We start from the raw sequence: 15,204 nt of genomic DNA on the forward strand, positions 1-15,204 counted from the left end.
GCAAATATGATGGTGATATTGTTATTATGATTCAACTGTATGATTTTCAGTTATGAAACATAGGTCAATGAATTTCATCTAAAGACTATACTATTAAATCTTGATAACAATATCACAATATTACTATAGAAAATATCCTACCTACTAATTATATATGATTTCATCTCTGGATGACCTACATTAATTACATTTTGATATGTATTTCTACATATCAATTAGAGGCATCACTGGCACTCTTATCTAAGACACATTAAAATTAGATTCTTCCGTGAATTCATGAACTTTTAATAAACAGATATCCAAATTGAGAAACACGTCCTAAAAATTAAGACTGACATTGGATAGAATTGACCATTTATTAATAATTTTTTAATATAACCTTTATAGTCTGTAACTTATACAACTTTATATTAAAACTAGCATATTAATGAATTTTATGATATTTTATACTTTACATTAAAATAAAATATATTAATTCAATTTTTATTTTTAATTTAAATGGTGATTATATTTTCCTAATAACATTATATTGATAAAATATATGTACTCAAAATTATTAAGATGTATTTCGTTAATTTGAATTTAATTCAACCCTACATTTAATATTATCTGTTTAAACTTTTAGCAATTTGAAATTAAAGATCATTAGTGTACATTAATTCTCTTCAATCTTAATCACATGCCCACGTAAACACAGCCTTGCAACATAGATTCCGAGTATGGGTAGCTGGTAAGGTAAATGGTAGTTGGGAATTGGATGGTGGAGATTAGCTGCGGCAATCTGGCGTTCAAGGGATTAGCATGGTGAGCAGCAAGGAAGATCTAAGCCACTAAATGAATATTGAACCGGGGCTGAAGTTGATTATAATAATCGAGACTGGATGGTTAAAAACGCCTCAATTTTGGGCAATGATGAGAGGAAATGGCTATGCTAACTGTGAATTGAACTCTAGCATTAACTTCACCAAAGTTCCAAGATCCCTTAAAGAAGCAGAGTTATTGCTCATACTTTATATGATGCAAAACCTGCACGTTTGAATCACAAGTTTGATGGGATTGTACTTATCAGTCATTGTTTGAAACAGTAAAGAATTTGATCTTTAAGTACACCATAGACTCCTGATGGCCTCTCCCGATGAAGTAGACGGGCTGTTCTTCTGCATCATGATAAGGGACTCACTGCTTGTTGAAAGGGTATCTTGGATCTCGAGCTTGGTTTGGCAGAACAAGCCATCATTCTCGTGGGTTTGCATCTAAGGGCCATGCAGCTCTGATGTCAAGAATAGTTGTGAGTAATAATATTCAGTTACTCTAAAGGCAAAGCCTCCCAGATTATCTGACTGCAACAAGGCTTCAATGCCTGAAACACCACGAGTATGGCTTGAAGATCCAAATCTGATTGAGGCAAATGAAAATATGTCCCAAGAATATCTAAGTAATGAGACTCCAGGCCTTTCAAATGGCCCTTTCACTGCAAGGATATTCAAATGGATACAATAATTAAGAAGGAAACATAAGGTAAGGCTAAAATTGTTCCAGGAAAAGTACTATAGCTGGGTAGATGAAGGGAAATGAATAAGTTTCATTTCAAAAAATCATCTCCGTATTATGTCAACGCTTAGGCCTATCTCCAATACTATAAGTATAAACAATGTAAATCAGGAGAAAATGAATCCATGATCATCCCATGTTCATGCTAAATAGACCGTGATACAACCCAAGCTAATATTTTAATTCATCCCATAATTAACTAAAACAAAATGCAAGGTAATCCGATTTGGATTGACAGAGCTGAAACTCCTCTAGATTTAATCATCCACCCACCTTCCACATCAATAGTAGCAGAATAAAAAAGTAGAACTCATTGTCGTTAAATAAAACCACATCCCAGGGTAAGTTGTCCACTAAGTTATTCAAAGCTCTAGCTGTGTGCATAAGTCTGAAGCTCTTTTAACTCACGCAATAGTCAGACATGACAATTAGAAGATATTTTGAGCCCCAATGAAAACTCGAAGGAGAGGGAGGAGAACACGGTGCAGATGGCAATTACATGTAGGTAAAATTTGACATTCTAGAGAGTGAACCAACTTGGAGTCATTGATGAACTCAATGTATTTGAGTTGAAGTTTGTTTGTGACTGCTAGACTTCTAAACAGATATATATGCTTCTGCACTACTACTTGTTTCGACACAAATATCTTTTCGGAACATAGAATTAGAGTACCGTGATAATGACTGTTAAAAGAACCCCCAATCTCACTTACCAGAATGAGGGATAGAACTATCAAGGGGGAGTTATATAGGGTGCATTTTGGCAGAAGATGAATTAAAAAGTGGGGATATCATTGTGGAAATGAAGCTCCCAATTTTTTACTCAGTCAAGTTGCACATATTATTGACCTGCAGGGTGTTCCCTTTGGACTGCACAGTGGCAGCGATCTGAGTCTAGTTACAACAATAGCTTGAGAAATGTTTACCAACATATAGTTTCTCTCTTTTACGACAGACATCTTAAATAGTAATCTCATTAAATTTGAAGTCACCTCTTTGACCATAAAAAGAGGCATTAGTCATGCACTCATGTCTGCTTATTTTGAAAGTGTACAACAAGCATTTGAAAACAAGAATGCAGAAGACATTGCAATACAGGCTGTGAAATTGGAATAAAATTAAATGGAATGGATGAATCTGCATGCTCTCAAATAACGTGCTCTAAATTTGTACTGTTCATAACAATGCATGTTCTTTCAACACAACACAGGATGTTTCAAACCTTTCAAACATCAGTTGCTGCCATCTTCAAAAAGTGCGATCTCAACTGAAGGTATAGCTCAATAGTCCATTACGTTGATGATACAGATTTATAAAACAATTTCCAGTGGAATTGATGTCAAATGTCATGCTTTAGGTACTGCACTATAAGACTTCTTATGATAAAGCATGTCATCCAGAGTTACATTTTTCTTCTTTCCAAGCAGATACTTTTTGCAGTTTTGGAAAAATGGATTAATGAACAACTGGGTCAATCTCTTTTACAAGTATAAATGTATTTGTAGGGCAACTTTTCTTGAAAATGGTTTTAAGTAATAAATTCCAAATTCCCATCCGGGGAACAATGTCCTTCTTCACCATTTGCTCAAGAACTCTAACGGCATCATCCACTAAACCTTCCTCACAGAGACCAGAAATCAATGATTTAAAAGATAAGAAACTTGGACAATAGTTGTTTGAAAGCATCTGATCTAAAACAGCCTTTGCCTCAATAAACTTCCTATTCCATAGGAAGCCATAAAGTATAGCATGATAAGACTCTTTGGTTGGAGCATGTCCCTTAGACTGCATACTTTCAAAAAGTTCAATGGCCTCTGTAATTTTTCCTTGATTACTGAGACCAGAAATCAGTATGTTGAAGATCACAGCATCTGGTGCACAACCATACTCAGTCATGCTATTGAACAGCTTGAAGGCCTCTTCCACAAAACCTTCCGTACAAAGCTGATTCACCAATATTCCATATGTAATTTCATTTGGATAACATCCCTGTTTAGGCATTTCATAAAGCAGTTCATATGCAGCATCTATTTTGCTAAGACGACAAAGGGCTTTGATAAGAATATTAACAGAGGATGTATTTGGAGATATAGCAATCTCAGGAGCCCTTAAGTACAATTTATAAGCCTTTTCAAACTCTTTAGCACCAACAAATACATTAAGAACATAATTAAAAATCTTAAGTGTAGGCCAGCATTTGAAATCACGCATTTCAAACAACAATTTTAGTGCTCTATCAGGATTCTGAGCTTTGTGTGTAAACATTTTCATTAGTTCTAGGAAAAAACCATCAGTACATCTGCAATCTTCCTTTTTCATTTGTTCCAGCAGCTCTTCAATAATATCAAACTGACCTACACAAGCAAGTTTGTTAAAGATTACACTATAGACTGTCTCATTGGGCTTGTAGTCTGGTCGTTGTGCTGCTCTGTTGAAGATGCGAATAGCTAAAAGAGGATCATTTAGGGGCTTTAAAATTTTTAAGAGTTCATTTGATGTTAGCCAGTCTCTGTGTTTAAGTTTCTTTGCATAAATTCCCAGTTCTTCATCATCATTGTCAACTGATTGATATGAAGTGGAAGTAGAGCAAGCTGACTTCAAGGATGTCCATACATGTAACTGTGAGCAACAAAAGGACTCCATTTGGATCATTCCTTTTAAAACTCCAGCTCTTGCCATTTGGTTCTTTATTTCTTCCTGGGTTAACTTGTAAGTGATTAGCGGCATCAATTCTTGGATATTCCAATGATCTGTATATTTCTTTCTAGAAACTATGGAATAGAAAGATTAAAGATGCCATAAAAACCAAGGTAAAATGCAAAAAAGCACAAGAATAAATAATTCTGACAGGACATACTAGCTGTATTCTATCATTTATATAAATGAGGAAGAATCATTTGAATATATAGATCAATGCAAAAACTTAAAGCATTTGGTCAACTTTGATTACTCGAAATGATGCTTACCTTTAAACATATCAAGGAAGAATTCTTTACTTGCAAATATGTCTTCAGTCAGCTCTGGATATTGACAATAATGTTGTATCAATTAAAAAGGAAACAGATATCAAGAAATTACTGTAAACTAAATGCATAGAGTAAGAAATTTCTGAAGCTATCAAAAACAAACTCCACCACCAATCCAGGTAGAAATAAAATAAAATCTCAAAATATACAATATAGAAAGATCCTTCTAAAAACATTTATCTTCCAATTGCTTACATCTCACTTACCTGGCCCTTAAAGTCCCACAAATTAGGTGCATAATTCCTTGCCCTATTTGCATTTCTAAAAGTAATCACTTTTGTTAAGTTAGACTTGGGTAAAGTCGCTTTTCATTTATATTATAATGCATATAAAAGGTAATACTTCTTGTCATTATTCCTTCTGAATTGTTTTTCACTAAATTTCCTTGTTAACTTATTTTGCTTTTCTTCTCATAGAACTTTGTCCTATCAAAATCTTGAGTTTTTTCTTATGAAGCTTCCAATAGGTTGCTTCTTCTGTCTATTAGGCATCCAATACACCTCATGACAGTAAGAATAATAATTCCAATAGCTCTTTAAATATATTACAACGTAATACTCTTTGTTGCAATCCATCTACTTCTAATCAGACAAATGGCTTAAAAAGTTTAATTTGGTCCAATCTTACTTTTGAATAAGAAAAAATTTGATGGATGATGCATACATCTATTATCTAAGCAATCCTATGGCATAAAATTAATGAATATTCAAAGTATTGGCGCTCTGGGGTGATTCTCATGAAAATCCAAGCATTGACAAAAAACAAATCAAAATCACAGTTTCTGTATCAGTTGATGATATAAACAAGTGCAATCAAGACTAGTGGGTCCTATGTAGCTTCAAATTGAATATACCTCCAAGCAATCAAGTGGTAGGTTTCCAACTTAAATAGCACCTAAGATCATACAGTCAGGGATTGTGTTTCTAACTTGCAAGATGAGGAAAGAGAAAGGAAACTGTTACAGGGTAAGAAAGTCCATCAAAGGTTATGTCACTGTTCTAAACAAATTGTAGTCATGGATTCACATATATGATGGACACAAGCTCGAGAGGGCCCGTAAGGTACAACACCTGCACTGACAGTGAAAGGAAGTAATCACATACAAGTGAACCAAAGATGACAAATAGCCTATTTTATTAACCACATACAACAAAAACTCTGAGCATGAAACTTGCATTGCTTCTCAAATGGAACTATGGAGAAGAATATTCCAGAATGTGTTATTTATTGATAAAAAAGCATAATAAATGAAAACTCCTAGACATACAACTGAAAGAATCATCAAAGGAATTGATAAAGCTGTGTTGTCACAACAAGAAAAATATAATTTAGTTACACCTTCAACCAAAGTGCTTGTCACAGATTAATGGGTACTCTACCTACCTGCAGCAAGAGCTCTTAACATCAGCTGCAGGAAGATTGAGTACAGGGAATAGAGGATTGCTTGGGAACGGGATAAAAAAACACAGTTGACTGTACTCTTGAACTTTAACAGATGCGTTGGCAAAAAGGTTTGACAAGAGACCTGAATTTTGAAATGGAACATATCAATAATCAAGCCCTGCTGATTTTTTTTAGGGAATGTTCACAGAATAAAGAGTACTCTACCTACCTGCATCAGCAGCAGTAAGATCAAGTACAGGTGCTGGTGGATAACTTGGGGAAGGCTATCGAGAAATACAGTTGACCATAAGCTTGAACTTTGATGGATACCTGGACAAAAAGGGTTTCGACAAGATAACAGAAATCTGAACCAGAACATATCAACAGTATTACTTGGGGATACATTCCCAGTATATTTTCAGCCATCCCTGTCCTGGAAACATCTCAAAAACTTGGGGACGCCTAGGAGACTTTGACTTTGACTTTCTTGATGCAGGAGCATCCTAGGGTAGTTGGTAATCCTGCATGTTGGAGTGCCTTTGACCTTGGAGTTGAGGGACTAGGTTGAAAGAAGATGATGCTCGGTCACTATTGGGGAGTTCTTGGTTGTAGTTTTGCCTAAGGAGTTCGGTGACTGAAGGAACTCGGTTAAGTTTGTGGTGCTCAATTGATATTCTGCTTAGTGATGCTTGTGGGAGCTCGGTGGATGTGCTTTCTCGGCAATGCTTGGCTTGCTCGGTGGTTTTTGCGGACACTCGGTGGTTTGGCTCACTAAATGTCATTCTTGGTGATTTGATCGTCCAACTTGGTGCATTTAATATGCATAGCGTGAGATCGTGATGTGGATCGATCGTGGGATGAGTGTGGACCTATTTGGGGTCTTGGTCATTTCTCCTATGTGCATTTAATAATTGTCGTAAGCCGACTAAGGCATGTTATGTTTATTTGAGTTCTAGATGATTCTATTTGCAGTAGGCCGACTTGTCGTCATGAAAGTATATAAGGAGGGGTTTGGGTAGTGTTTAGGCATTCAACGAGGAGTATCAAAGATTCAAGTTGGGAATCTAGAGTTGTGAATTTGTGAGTAGAACTAGTAGCTAAATGTGGGCTTAGGAAACAAGGAGATTGCTTGGTGGCTTGCAAGCATAAGTTTAGATCTTCTTGAAGTTTCTACTAGATTATTGTTACAGATTTGAGCTAGCTAGGGTTTGAGTTGGATCTTGGGGGATCTTGTAGAACTATTACTTGCTTTGTATTTGGGAGCAACCGAGAAGGCCTTACAGCCTCACACATTGCATGTAATCAATTGTTTTATGAATAAAGTTAGTTTGGTGTCAGATCTTATTTCTTGTATTGTCTTTCCGCTGTGTGTTTAATGTTGAGGACTAGATCACCTCCATTGGGGGTACATCTAGTCTCGCACTGCATCACTAAATATGTAGTCCAAACTTGAATGCACAAGTTGGAGAAGGAAGAAATAGCTGGCTAGGCCTCTTATCACTATGTTTTTCACACATCGCGGTCTGATTTCTTGCTTTTATATAGATTGTACCTTACTCTAATGTTTTGCATGTGTTTGAGGATGTTAGAATAGTGAACTAATTTTCCATTGCATTTGGTTTCATTTGATTCAAATTAACTTACATGCACATCACAAATGAGAATTAAAACCCAACATATGCCTTTCACTTACACTTTTTAGGGTTAAGGATGTGAATTTTTTTATAAAATGTGCAAAAAAGAGTCACTTTTTGACTGTCCGTGGGGACTAGATTGCCCAAGTTCGACCTTGGTTCAATCTAGGCTAGACCAATTCGCCTAGTTTCATCCATCATGACAACAAGTTTGAACTTGGGTCCAAGTCTGCAAACCTTGACCAAACTAGGTAGCAAATTATACTCGGACCGGACACTAGTTCATACCCAAGCATAGTCTAGAGGGGTATGGGTGTACCATGGTAACTATGGGTATAGACATCCATTAAAGGAGAAGGATTAGTGGAATTTTTTCATGCTCTATAGTTGGAATTCCTTGCTAGATATACACAAAATGTGGAAGCATAGATAAGGCATGCAAACTGTTTGAAATAATACCTGAAAGATATATTATCTCGTAAAACACCATGATTGCAAGATGTGCAAAATATGGAAGCATACTCAAGGCATGTGAACTGTATTATAGTGTCTCTAGGAAATGTGTCCTCATGAAATGTCTTAATTGCAATATATTTGCAAAGTGGATTTGTTGAGAAGGCTTAGGAGCTTTCAAGCAAATATAGATGGTAGGTGTAAAACCAAACTTCATAACTATTGGCAATATCCTCCTTTCCTCTGCAAAAATGGGAGCTTTGGAAAAAGCATAGACATCCATCAAATGATAAAAGATATATAAGTTTTTTCAGATGTTTTACTTGCAACCCCTTTTGTAGATGTATGCAAAAATGTGGAAGCAAAGAACATACATGTGAGTTGCTTGATGAAATGCTTCCTAGAAATGTGGTCACATGGAATTACATGATTGTAGAATGCATGTAAAATAGATTTGTTGACAAGGCTTTAAAAGATTTAGAGCAAGTAAAAATTGACAGTGGTACAACCAACGTCCTCCCTCCTTATGCCAAAATGGGCAAGGTATTTAGAGAAGCCCTGTCCTGATCATTGACTAACTTAAGGTTAATGGTTACCAAACCATATCACATCCATCTTAGCATAAATGTTATATATATTGGGGTCGAGATGTCTTCATCTTGTAGGAATATCTCAACTACAGGACGAATACAAAAAGTAAAACTTTATGTTCAAGAACAAATCCCACGATGTGGAGGCTTTATAGGGAATCAAACAAACATCGAAATACATAGCTAAAAGTTTCTTCTAATTAACCTATTAGCCAAATACATATTGGACTAGATATTCAGAGACCAAACATCATATTTTTCTCAAGAATTGAATTCAACGCTCATGTAACTGATTTTTCATCTAGAACAATTTGATTAGGAATTTAGGATTTTTCTCCGGTGAGAAAATATGTTAGCTATAGTCCCAGAGATGAATTTAGTGAGATGTACAGTGGGCAAAAAGCTAGAATATTATGGATATGCTTTATTTTCTATGTATTTCCATTGTCTTCATGTCCTTGTAGATAAATGGCATGTTCCTCTATGGTTGTTATAATTTTACTTTTAACTGCTATGGTTTATGCCTTGTAAAACGAAATTGGCTCAGTTTGGTGGAGTAGACTTTTTTCTTTATGTTTGGAGAGAATAAAGCAGTAACATTCTACTGGATGTATGACAAATAGTAACCTTCATATTAATAGGTCAACTATTCGGCAGAATGCATTTTTTTCCACAAAGCCAAACCCATTAGGGATTTCTTCAATTCTTAAAAACTGATTGGGAATGCCAGATATTTATTTTCAATTTTGGCTTTGCTGAAAGCCACTTTTCATTTATAGGGACTTCTGATGGGCATGTCATGTTTTAATTTCAATTTTAGATTTACCGTATCTTGAAAGCCACCTCTCATTTAGAGGGATTTATTGGGGTACCTGTCATATCAATGAGGTGGGCTGCGAGTTGAGACTTCTATTATTTCCTACAAAGTCTAATTAGCTAATAGAGTTATACTTCTAAACAACAGCCCACTCTACTTCTTTAGCACTGGATTACAACTCAGCTTGTTAGTTTCCTGCTGATTTTTCCATATTATTTCAGTTTTAACTAATATCTCTGTCAGTCTAAAACTTTAGAAGGGAATTTTACCCCTTTGCAAAAGCACTTAGAGATTCTATCTTTGTAGGGTCGTATGAGTTTTTGATGGAATGGGATACTGATCAAGAGAGATCAAGTCACATAATATTGTTCCTTTGCTTCAATTCCCTGTTCCTGTTTTAGTTGACTATGTCAACCTAACTGAACAATTTGTCACCAAACAGCCGCATTAAGAAAAAATAAATGGGCATAAGCTTTAAAGTAAGAAGATCTATGAGGAGAAATGAGGGGAAGGCACCCAATAAGATATCAGCTCCCCTGCCCAATAAACTGCATTTGCAAGCAATTTTCCCGTCTGCATTTAACCTGTTAAGCATAATGCCCACAAATAAAACAACTTGTTTTAGCTGCAGAGATAGTGATCTCTATGGGAGCTTCTCTGACTGGAAATCAGAGCATAGTTTCAAAGAATGGTACTTTCTAAAATTGTTATCGTTAAATACTATTGGCGTTACCATTGCACCTCTAAGGTGCAACTACTAATTTATTCATAGACAAAATCTTTAAACTCAAATCTAACAAATCCCAAGAATCAAGACGTAGAAAATTGAAGGCTGAATTTGTTGAGCATCATTGTTGAATGCGCTGCTTATTTTTTAACTTTATTATGTCACCTCAGTTGCCACCCTTTCAGAAACCTTGCGCTATCCATACTATATGCAATTCAGATAATTTGGTAATTTAGTAAAAATTTTTAGTGGAAATACATAATGCCTTTGATAGAGCTTAAAGGTATCTTTGCTCCAAAGACTCGGGAGTTTGAGCCCTCCAAAAACTTGTAGTTTCTTTGGTTATGAGTTTGTATGAGACATTCTTTAGGCAATATTAGGAAACATATTATTTGCAGAACAATGGGAACTTCCCACCTTATACCACAGTCTGGGCTATATATGTATAGTTTGGAGGATTTTATCCTGCAAAGTATCTAAGGTACAAGCAGATGCACTCTTATAGGATCCTGATTTTCCATCTTATTGTTTTTTGGATGAAACTGTCTGACTTCAAACTCTATCAGAGACATCCAAAATCAACTAAGACATGCTTGGCTCAAGTGATCATAATGGCCTTTAGGCAAAAGTTGTGGTATTTTTTTTATGGCATTCAATAAAACAGACAAAAAAGAATCTCAATTAATCTAACATACGTAGGGGACATGGGTGAAGCAAATGCCCTATTAAACATGGAATTTTTCCTACTAGCTCACACATAAAAGAACTTAAACACACAGATGCTTGAGCCTCCACTCATTAAGAAAACAAATTCAAAACAACGCAGTTTAAGAACAAGACCACATTCAATGAACCAAGTACGATTACCTAAGGTGTAAAATTCTAGATGAGGCCAGTTTATATGTCCTCCTGAGAAGGATGCTACAAAAATAGAGTTCAATTACCTATGGTTGCATGTTTTAGAACAAGTGATCTTATACATATGGCTACACATGATAGTAAATGAAAACTTCAACAAAAAAATGCCCCATCTAAGATAGTGATTTGGCCCTATTTCATGAATTCTTTTTACAGATAAAATGATTTTGGGTTCAATTCAATTCAGTGCTGCTTTCTAGGCTAGGCAAGCTTTAACCTCATTCTACAAAAGAGACAAGTATTACCACAAATACTGCAATAGCACTTCAGTCGACAGGCATATATTTTGCTGAAACTGATATAGGTGTACAAAGACCAAAAAGATAATGCCCAAGTAAACATGGAGTTTTTCCTATCAGCTCGTAGGTATAATTTCTTTTTCCCTTATGAGCAAAATATATGACAAAACTAGAATTAAAATATTAACCTCACAGTACATGACGTTTATTTGCTCTCAAACAGTAGTAAACACCTTGTAAAGAATTATGCCAATCCAAGCTAAACTTTTAAATCTGGATAGTCGAAAGCAAATGCAAAACATGCATACATTGCTGCCCAAGTTAATTCACAGGTGTTCTGAAATCATAGTCTTTATATCTGCATTCTCAACTTTTGGATTTAAAATATCTGTTGTATATTGAAAATTTTGGGAAAGGGAAAAAATTGTAAACTTTTCTCAGTGAAAAAGTTACAAGAAAACTAGAATTCAAGAGAGAAAAAAGCCATCTGAGAATTCTGGAGGGAAAACAATTCATTTACCTTCAGCCGAGTCCTGCAGTACACATTATGGCATAACAATAAGGCAGAGAATTGTGCTCCGGTTTGTTTGCAATCACTCAACTGTTAAATGGAATTTTGGTTTGCAAAATTTTGTATGTTGTCTTTTTTATTTGTTAAAAACCCTAGCTTGGGTTTTCTTTAACAACCAAAGTCGAGGGAAATTTGTGATTTGCAAATTTGAACCTTTTTTTTTATGGTGCGATTGGTATCGGAGTCCAATAATTTGCGAAATGTACCTACGTGTCGGTTCAAATGTTAATTAAGCTGACCGGTTTTTCATTGTGGGCATCGCCCACTGAAGGAAAAGTGTCAGTAAGTCAATAAATTGTCTTCTACCGGAAAAAGCATGAGAGCTGGCCAGAGTTTCAGCTTGTTTGAGCTCACCTCCGTCAGAAACTTTTTTAATCCTTAGATCCGTGGACGTTTCAATCCGCTGACCGACCAGAGGTTGTACAGTCTAAATCTGAACCCTAAGACCTTCACATGACTCGATCTCATCAACATGTTTGTCTAAGTTCAAAATGCTATTATTGTGGATGAGATCGAGTTGAACACATGACTCTGTTTATGACAGCTGTTTAATATTCATTACTCAAACAAACTTTATCAGTTTTTTGCATTCCCATTTCAATTAAGAAAGTCACGCAAGAAACAACCCCACAATTTATTTCCTTCTTGGAATTCTTATTGCTAGTGGCATGTTCCCTGAAGATTTTCAGGGCTGTCTCTACTTCTATTTACTTACAATTTATAGCATTGTTGTTAATGCATTAAAAAAAATTGTGAGTAGCATTAAAACAATTAACTTAAATGTGACATGAAATCTCTATCAAAGAAAAATTACAACTGTAAATTAAACGACTTCCAATTCTGATTGAAAAGTTCTAAAAAACACTGCAAGTGTTTCAGTGACGGTCTTCTCTGCAATAAAGCTAAGAAATGAAAAAGCTTAAAACATCTGCTAGCAAAGAAGCTTCCTATAGTTTTATGATCTCACCCTACGTAGTTTTATGCATTGGTTTTCTCATAAAATTCATCCCTCAGAGATCACGAAGCCTGATTCATTGAGCTTTCTACAATGCTTGAAGGTAAATGGCCCTTAACAGCTAAAAATTGAAAGGGAAGATTTCTTAGCTGAAGAATGTTTCTTGCCTTCTTTCTATTAGACAAGAATTTACGACTTGCATTACCAAAAATGCACTACTTTCAATTTAATCCTCTACAAATTAGTTTAGGAATTTGGGAAACTCGGCTATGAGTTTAATAGCTATAGATATTTTCATTAAACAAAAAGAAGCCAGAGAAGAAATTGTACATGCCTGTGAGAATATAAGGCTCAGTGGATTCCCAACTTCAAGTGTTCCCAACTTCAGCCGTCTCTGCCTTGTAACAAACACACAATGCAAAAGCTCTAAGTCAAACACACAGAATTAGAACTCCAAGAAAATGCTTTCAATGGAATAACACGATCAGAAAGGCTGAGGTGAATCGAATCGCCAAGTATCAGAGTGCTATCCTCTCTCATTCAATCTCGGAAACCTAAATTAACCCCTAATTTATCATACAAAACTCCGGAGCCTGCTAAACCAAAAGTAAATATAAAGTAAGTCTCACATAGCCTGACATACCATAGTCAATGCGCTGGTTGAGCAGCTCCACCCCCTGTGAGGGTTTTAGAAACTGTACTAGATTTAGACTTTGATTGAAATCATACCATTTTTCCTTCAGCGCTAAATTAGTTCGGTTCATATTTAACTGGCAACCTCTGGTCAGTCAAATCGACATACACTTTCCCGTCGCGGCGAAATTAATATAATAGGTTTCATTACTAGCCTAATTCAATTGTTTTTTTTTAATGGGGTCAGACCTACGAGGCAACAAGCTACCAACCAGCGAAGGCCACGATCATCATGTAGATGATTTAGGAACCACTCATGCCTGAAATATCTTCGGCTTAGAGTCAAGGACTGAGGGACATAGGATCCCGACCTTGTCCCTTATGATGTTGGAGCCTTGCAAACAACAAGACTTGATTCATGGTGGGCTCTTTGTATTTAAATATTTTCTATAAAATAATTGCTATTAAATTTTTAATATTTTTATAATTTGAAAGGGTGCTAGTCCTTTATATTAATAGTCTAAAGTAGTTTAACAATTTTTTTCTCCTTTCTCATTTCATTACTATCAACACCTAGAGTTGGCATTTCCACTTTTCATTATCTTCTTCACACATCCACCTCCTTATTAGTGACGATTTCTTAAATGAGGAGTGGGATTTTTTAAGTTTCTTTCTTCTGTCCAATGTGGAACTGGTGACAGACTACTTTAGGTCATAAAGGTCTTCACCTACAATATCATGGATCAGGGTGACTAAAGTTATAAGTCTAGCAGGGACTTTTGAAATGTCATGAATTACAACAACTAGAGTTCCAAGTCTAGCAAACACTTTAGAAACACCTGGGATGTTTAGATGTTTCAAGAATAGTTGTTATAGAAGGAGAATCAAAGTATAGGGTTTTGGTACTAACAATTTACTTAGGAAGGCATAAGGCAAGATGAAAATCATAAAAGCAAAATACAAGGCTTAGATGGAGAGGGATGGGCTTCCTATCTTGACTCTTGACATAGACATCTTTAACCAAATTTTCAAGCAAATTCAAAAGCAAAAATGGAAAAGAAATTTAATCATGGTGGTAAAAAATGGTTAAGCATTAACCAAGTTTTCAAGTGAATTCAAAAGGAAAAATGGTAAGGACATCAAAGCATGGTATGAAAGATGGTATAAGACTTAACTAACTTCTTGTTCTTCCAACAAAAGTGAGCCAACATGTCATTATCTTTCACCCCCCTTTATTTCTTAGAATTAAAATGTTCTCCTACAATTGCTCTAAATTATATATATATTAATTGTGTTAAATGGGTACTTCAATAATTAGTTGACATAGGTATATTATTCAAAAGAGGTTAAAAAGTATACTATTCCAACAACAACAAACAGATTTAGTGGCCCGTTTGGCCACGGGCATAGGGATGGAGAATAGACATGTAATATTGGGAATAGGAATGGCTATTCCAATAAGGAATTTTTTGGAATGGGTATAAACTCATTTTAAAGGCAAAATGGGAATACAAAAATCGTATTCCAAAATTTTTCATTCCTATTCCATCAACCAAACAGAAAATAAAAATCGTATACCAATTTTTCTATTCTCATTACATCAACCAAACGGCCCTAAATAGATATCATTGAAACAAATTTTATGTTTTAAATAATTCCTGAATCGATATTCAAATCTTTAAAAAAAATCTAAACAGAGAAATGGTA

At 35.3% G+C, this 15,204-nt stretch overlaps 1 protein-coding gene across 8 annotated transcripts; it reads right to left on the bottom strand.

Moving 5' to 3' along the window:
- Positions 1-2,651: 2,651 nt before the first annotated feature.
- Positions 2,652-13,877, bottom strand: LOC149578760 (uncharacterized). Of its 8 annotated transcripts, none has more exons than XM_089831387.1 (5): positions 13,508-13,877; positions 13,199-13,262; positions 5,540-5,647; positions 4,518-4,571; positions 2,652-4,248 (listed from the first exon to the last, which is right to left on the bottom strand). In XM_089831387.1, the coding sequence occupies exon 5, from the start codon at positions 4,228-4,230 to the stop codon at positions 3,007-3,009; it is 1,224 nt and encodes a 407-aa protein (XP_089687513.1). In that variant the 5' UTR covers positions 4,231-4,248; positions 4,518-4,571; positions 5,540-5,647; positions 13,199-13,262; positions 13,508-13,877; the 3' UTR covers positions 2,652-3,006. The 8 variants fall into 8 exon arrangements, with proteins under 8 accessions (XP_089687513.1, XP_089687487.1, XP_089687480.1 ...); XM_089831361.1 differs by having other exon boundaries at positions 2,652-4,322; positions 13,199-13,258; positions 13,508-13,875; XM_089831354.1 differs by having other exon boundaries at positions 2,652-4,322; positions 13,508-13,875.
- Between the last annotated feature and the right edge of the window lie 1,327 nt (positions 13,878-15,204).

The sequence above is a fragment of the Cupressus sempervirens genome, chromosome 1 (genome assembly GCF_028749045.1).
Source record: "Cupressus sempervirens isolate cs-2001-9-10 chromosome 1, ASM2874904v1, whole genome shotgun sequence".
Taxonomy (NCBI): Eukaryota; Viridiplantae; Streptophyta; class Pinopsida; order Cupressales; family Cupressaceae; genus Cupressus; species Cupressus sempervirens.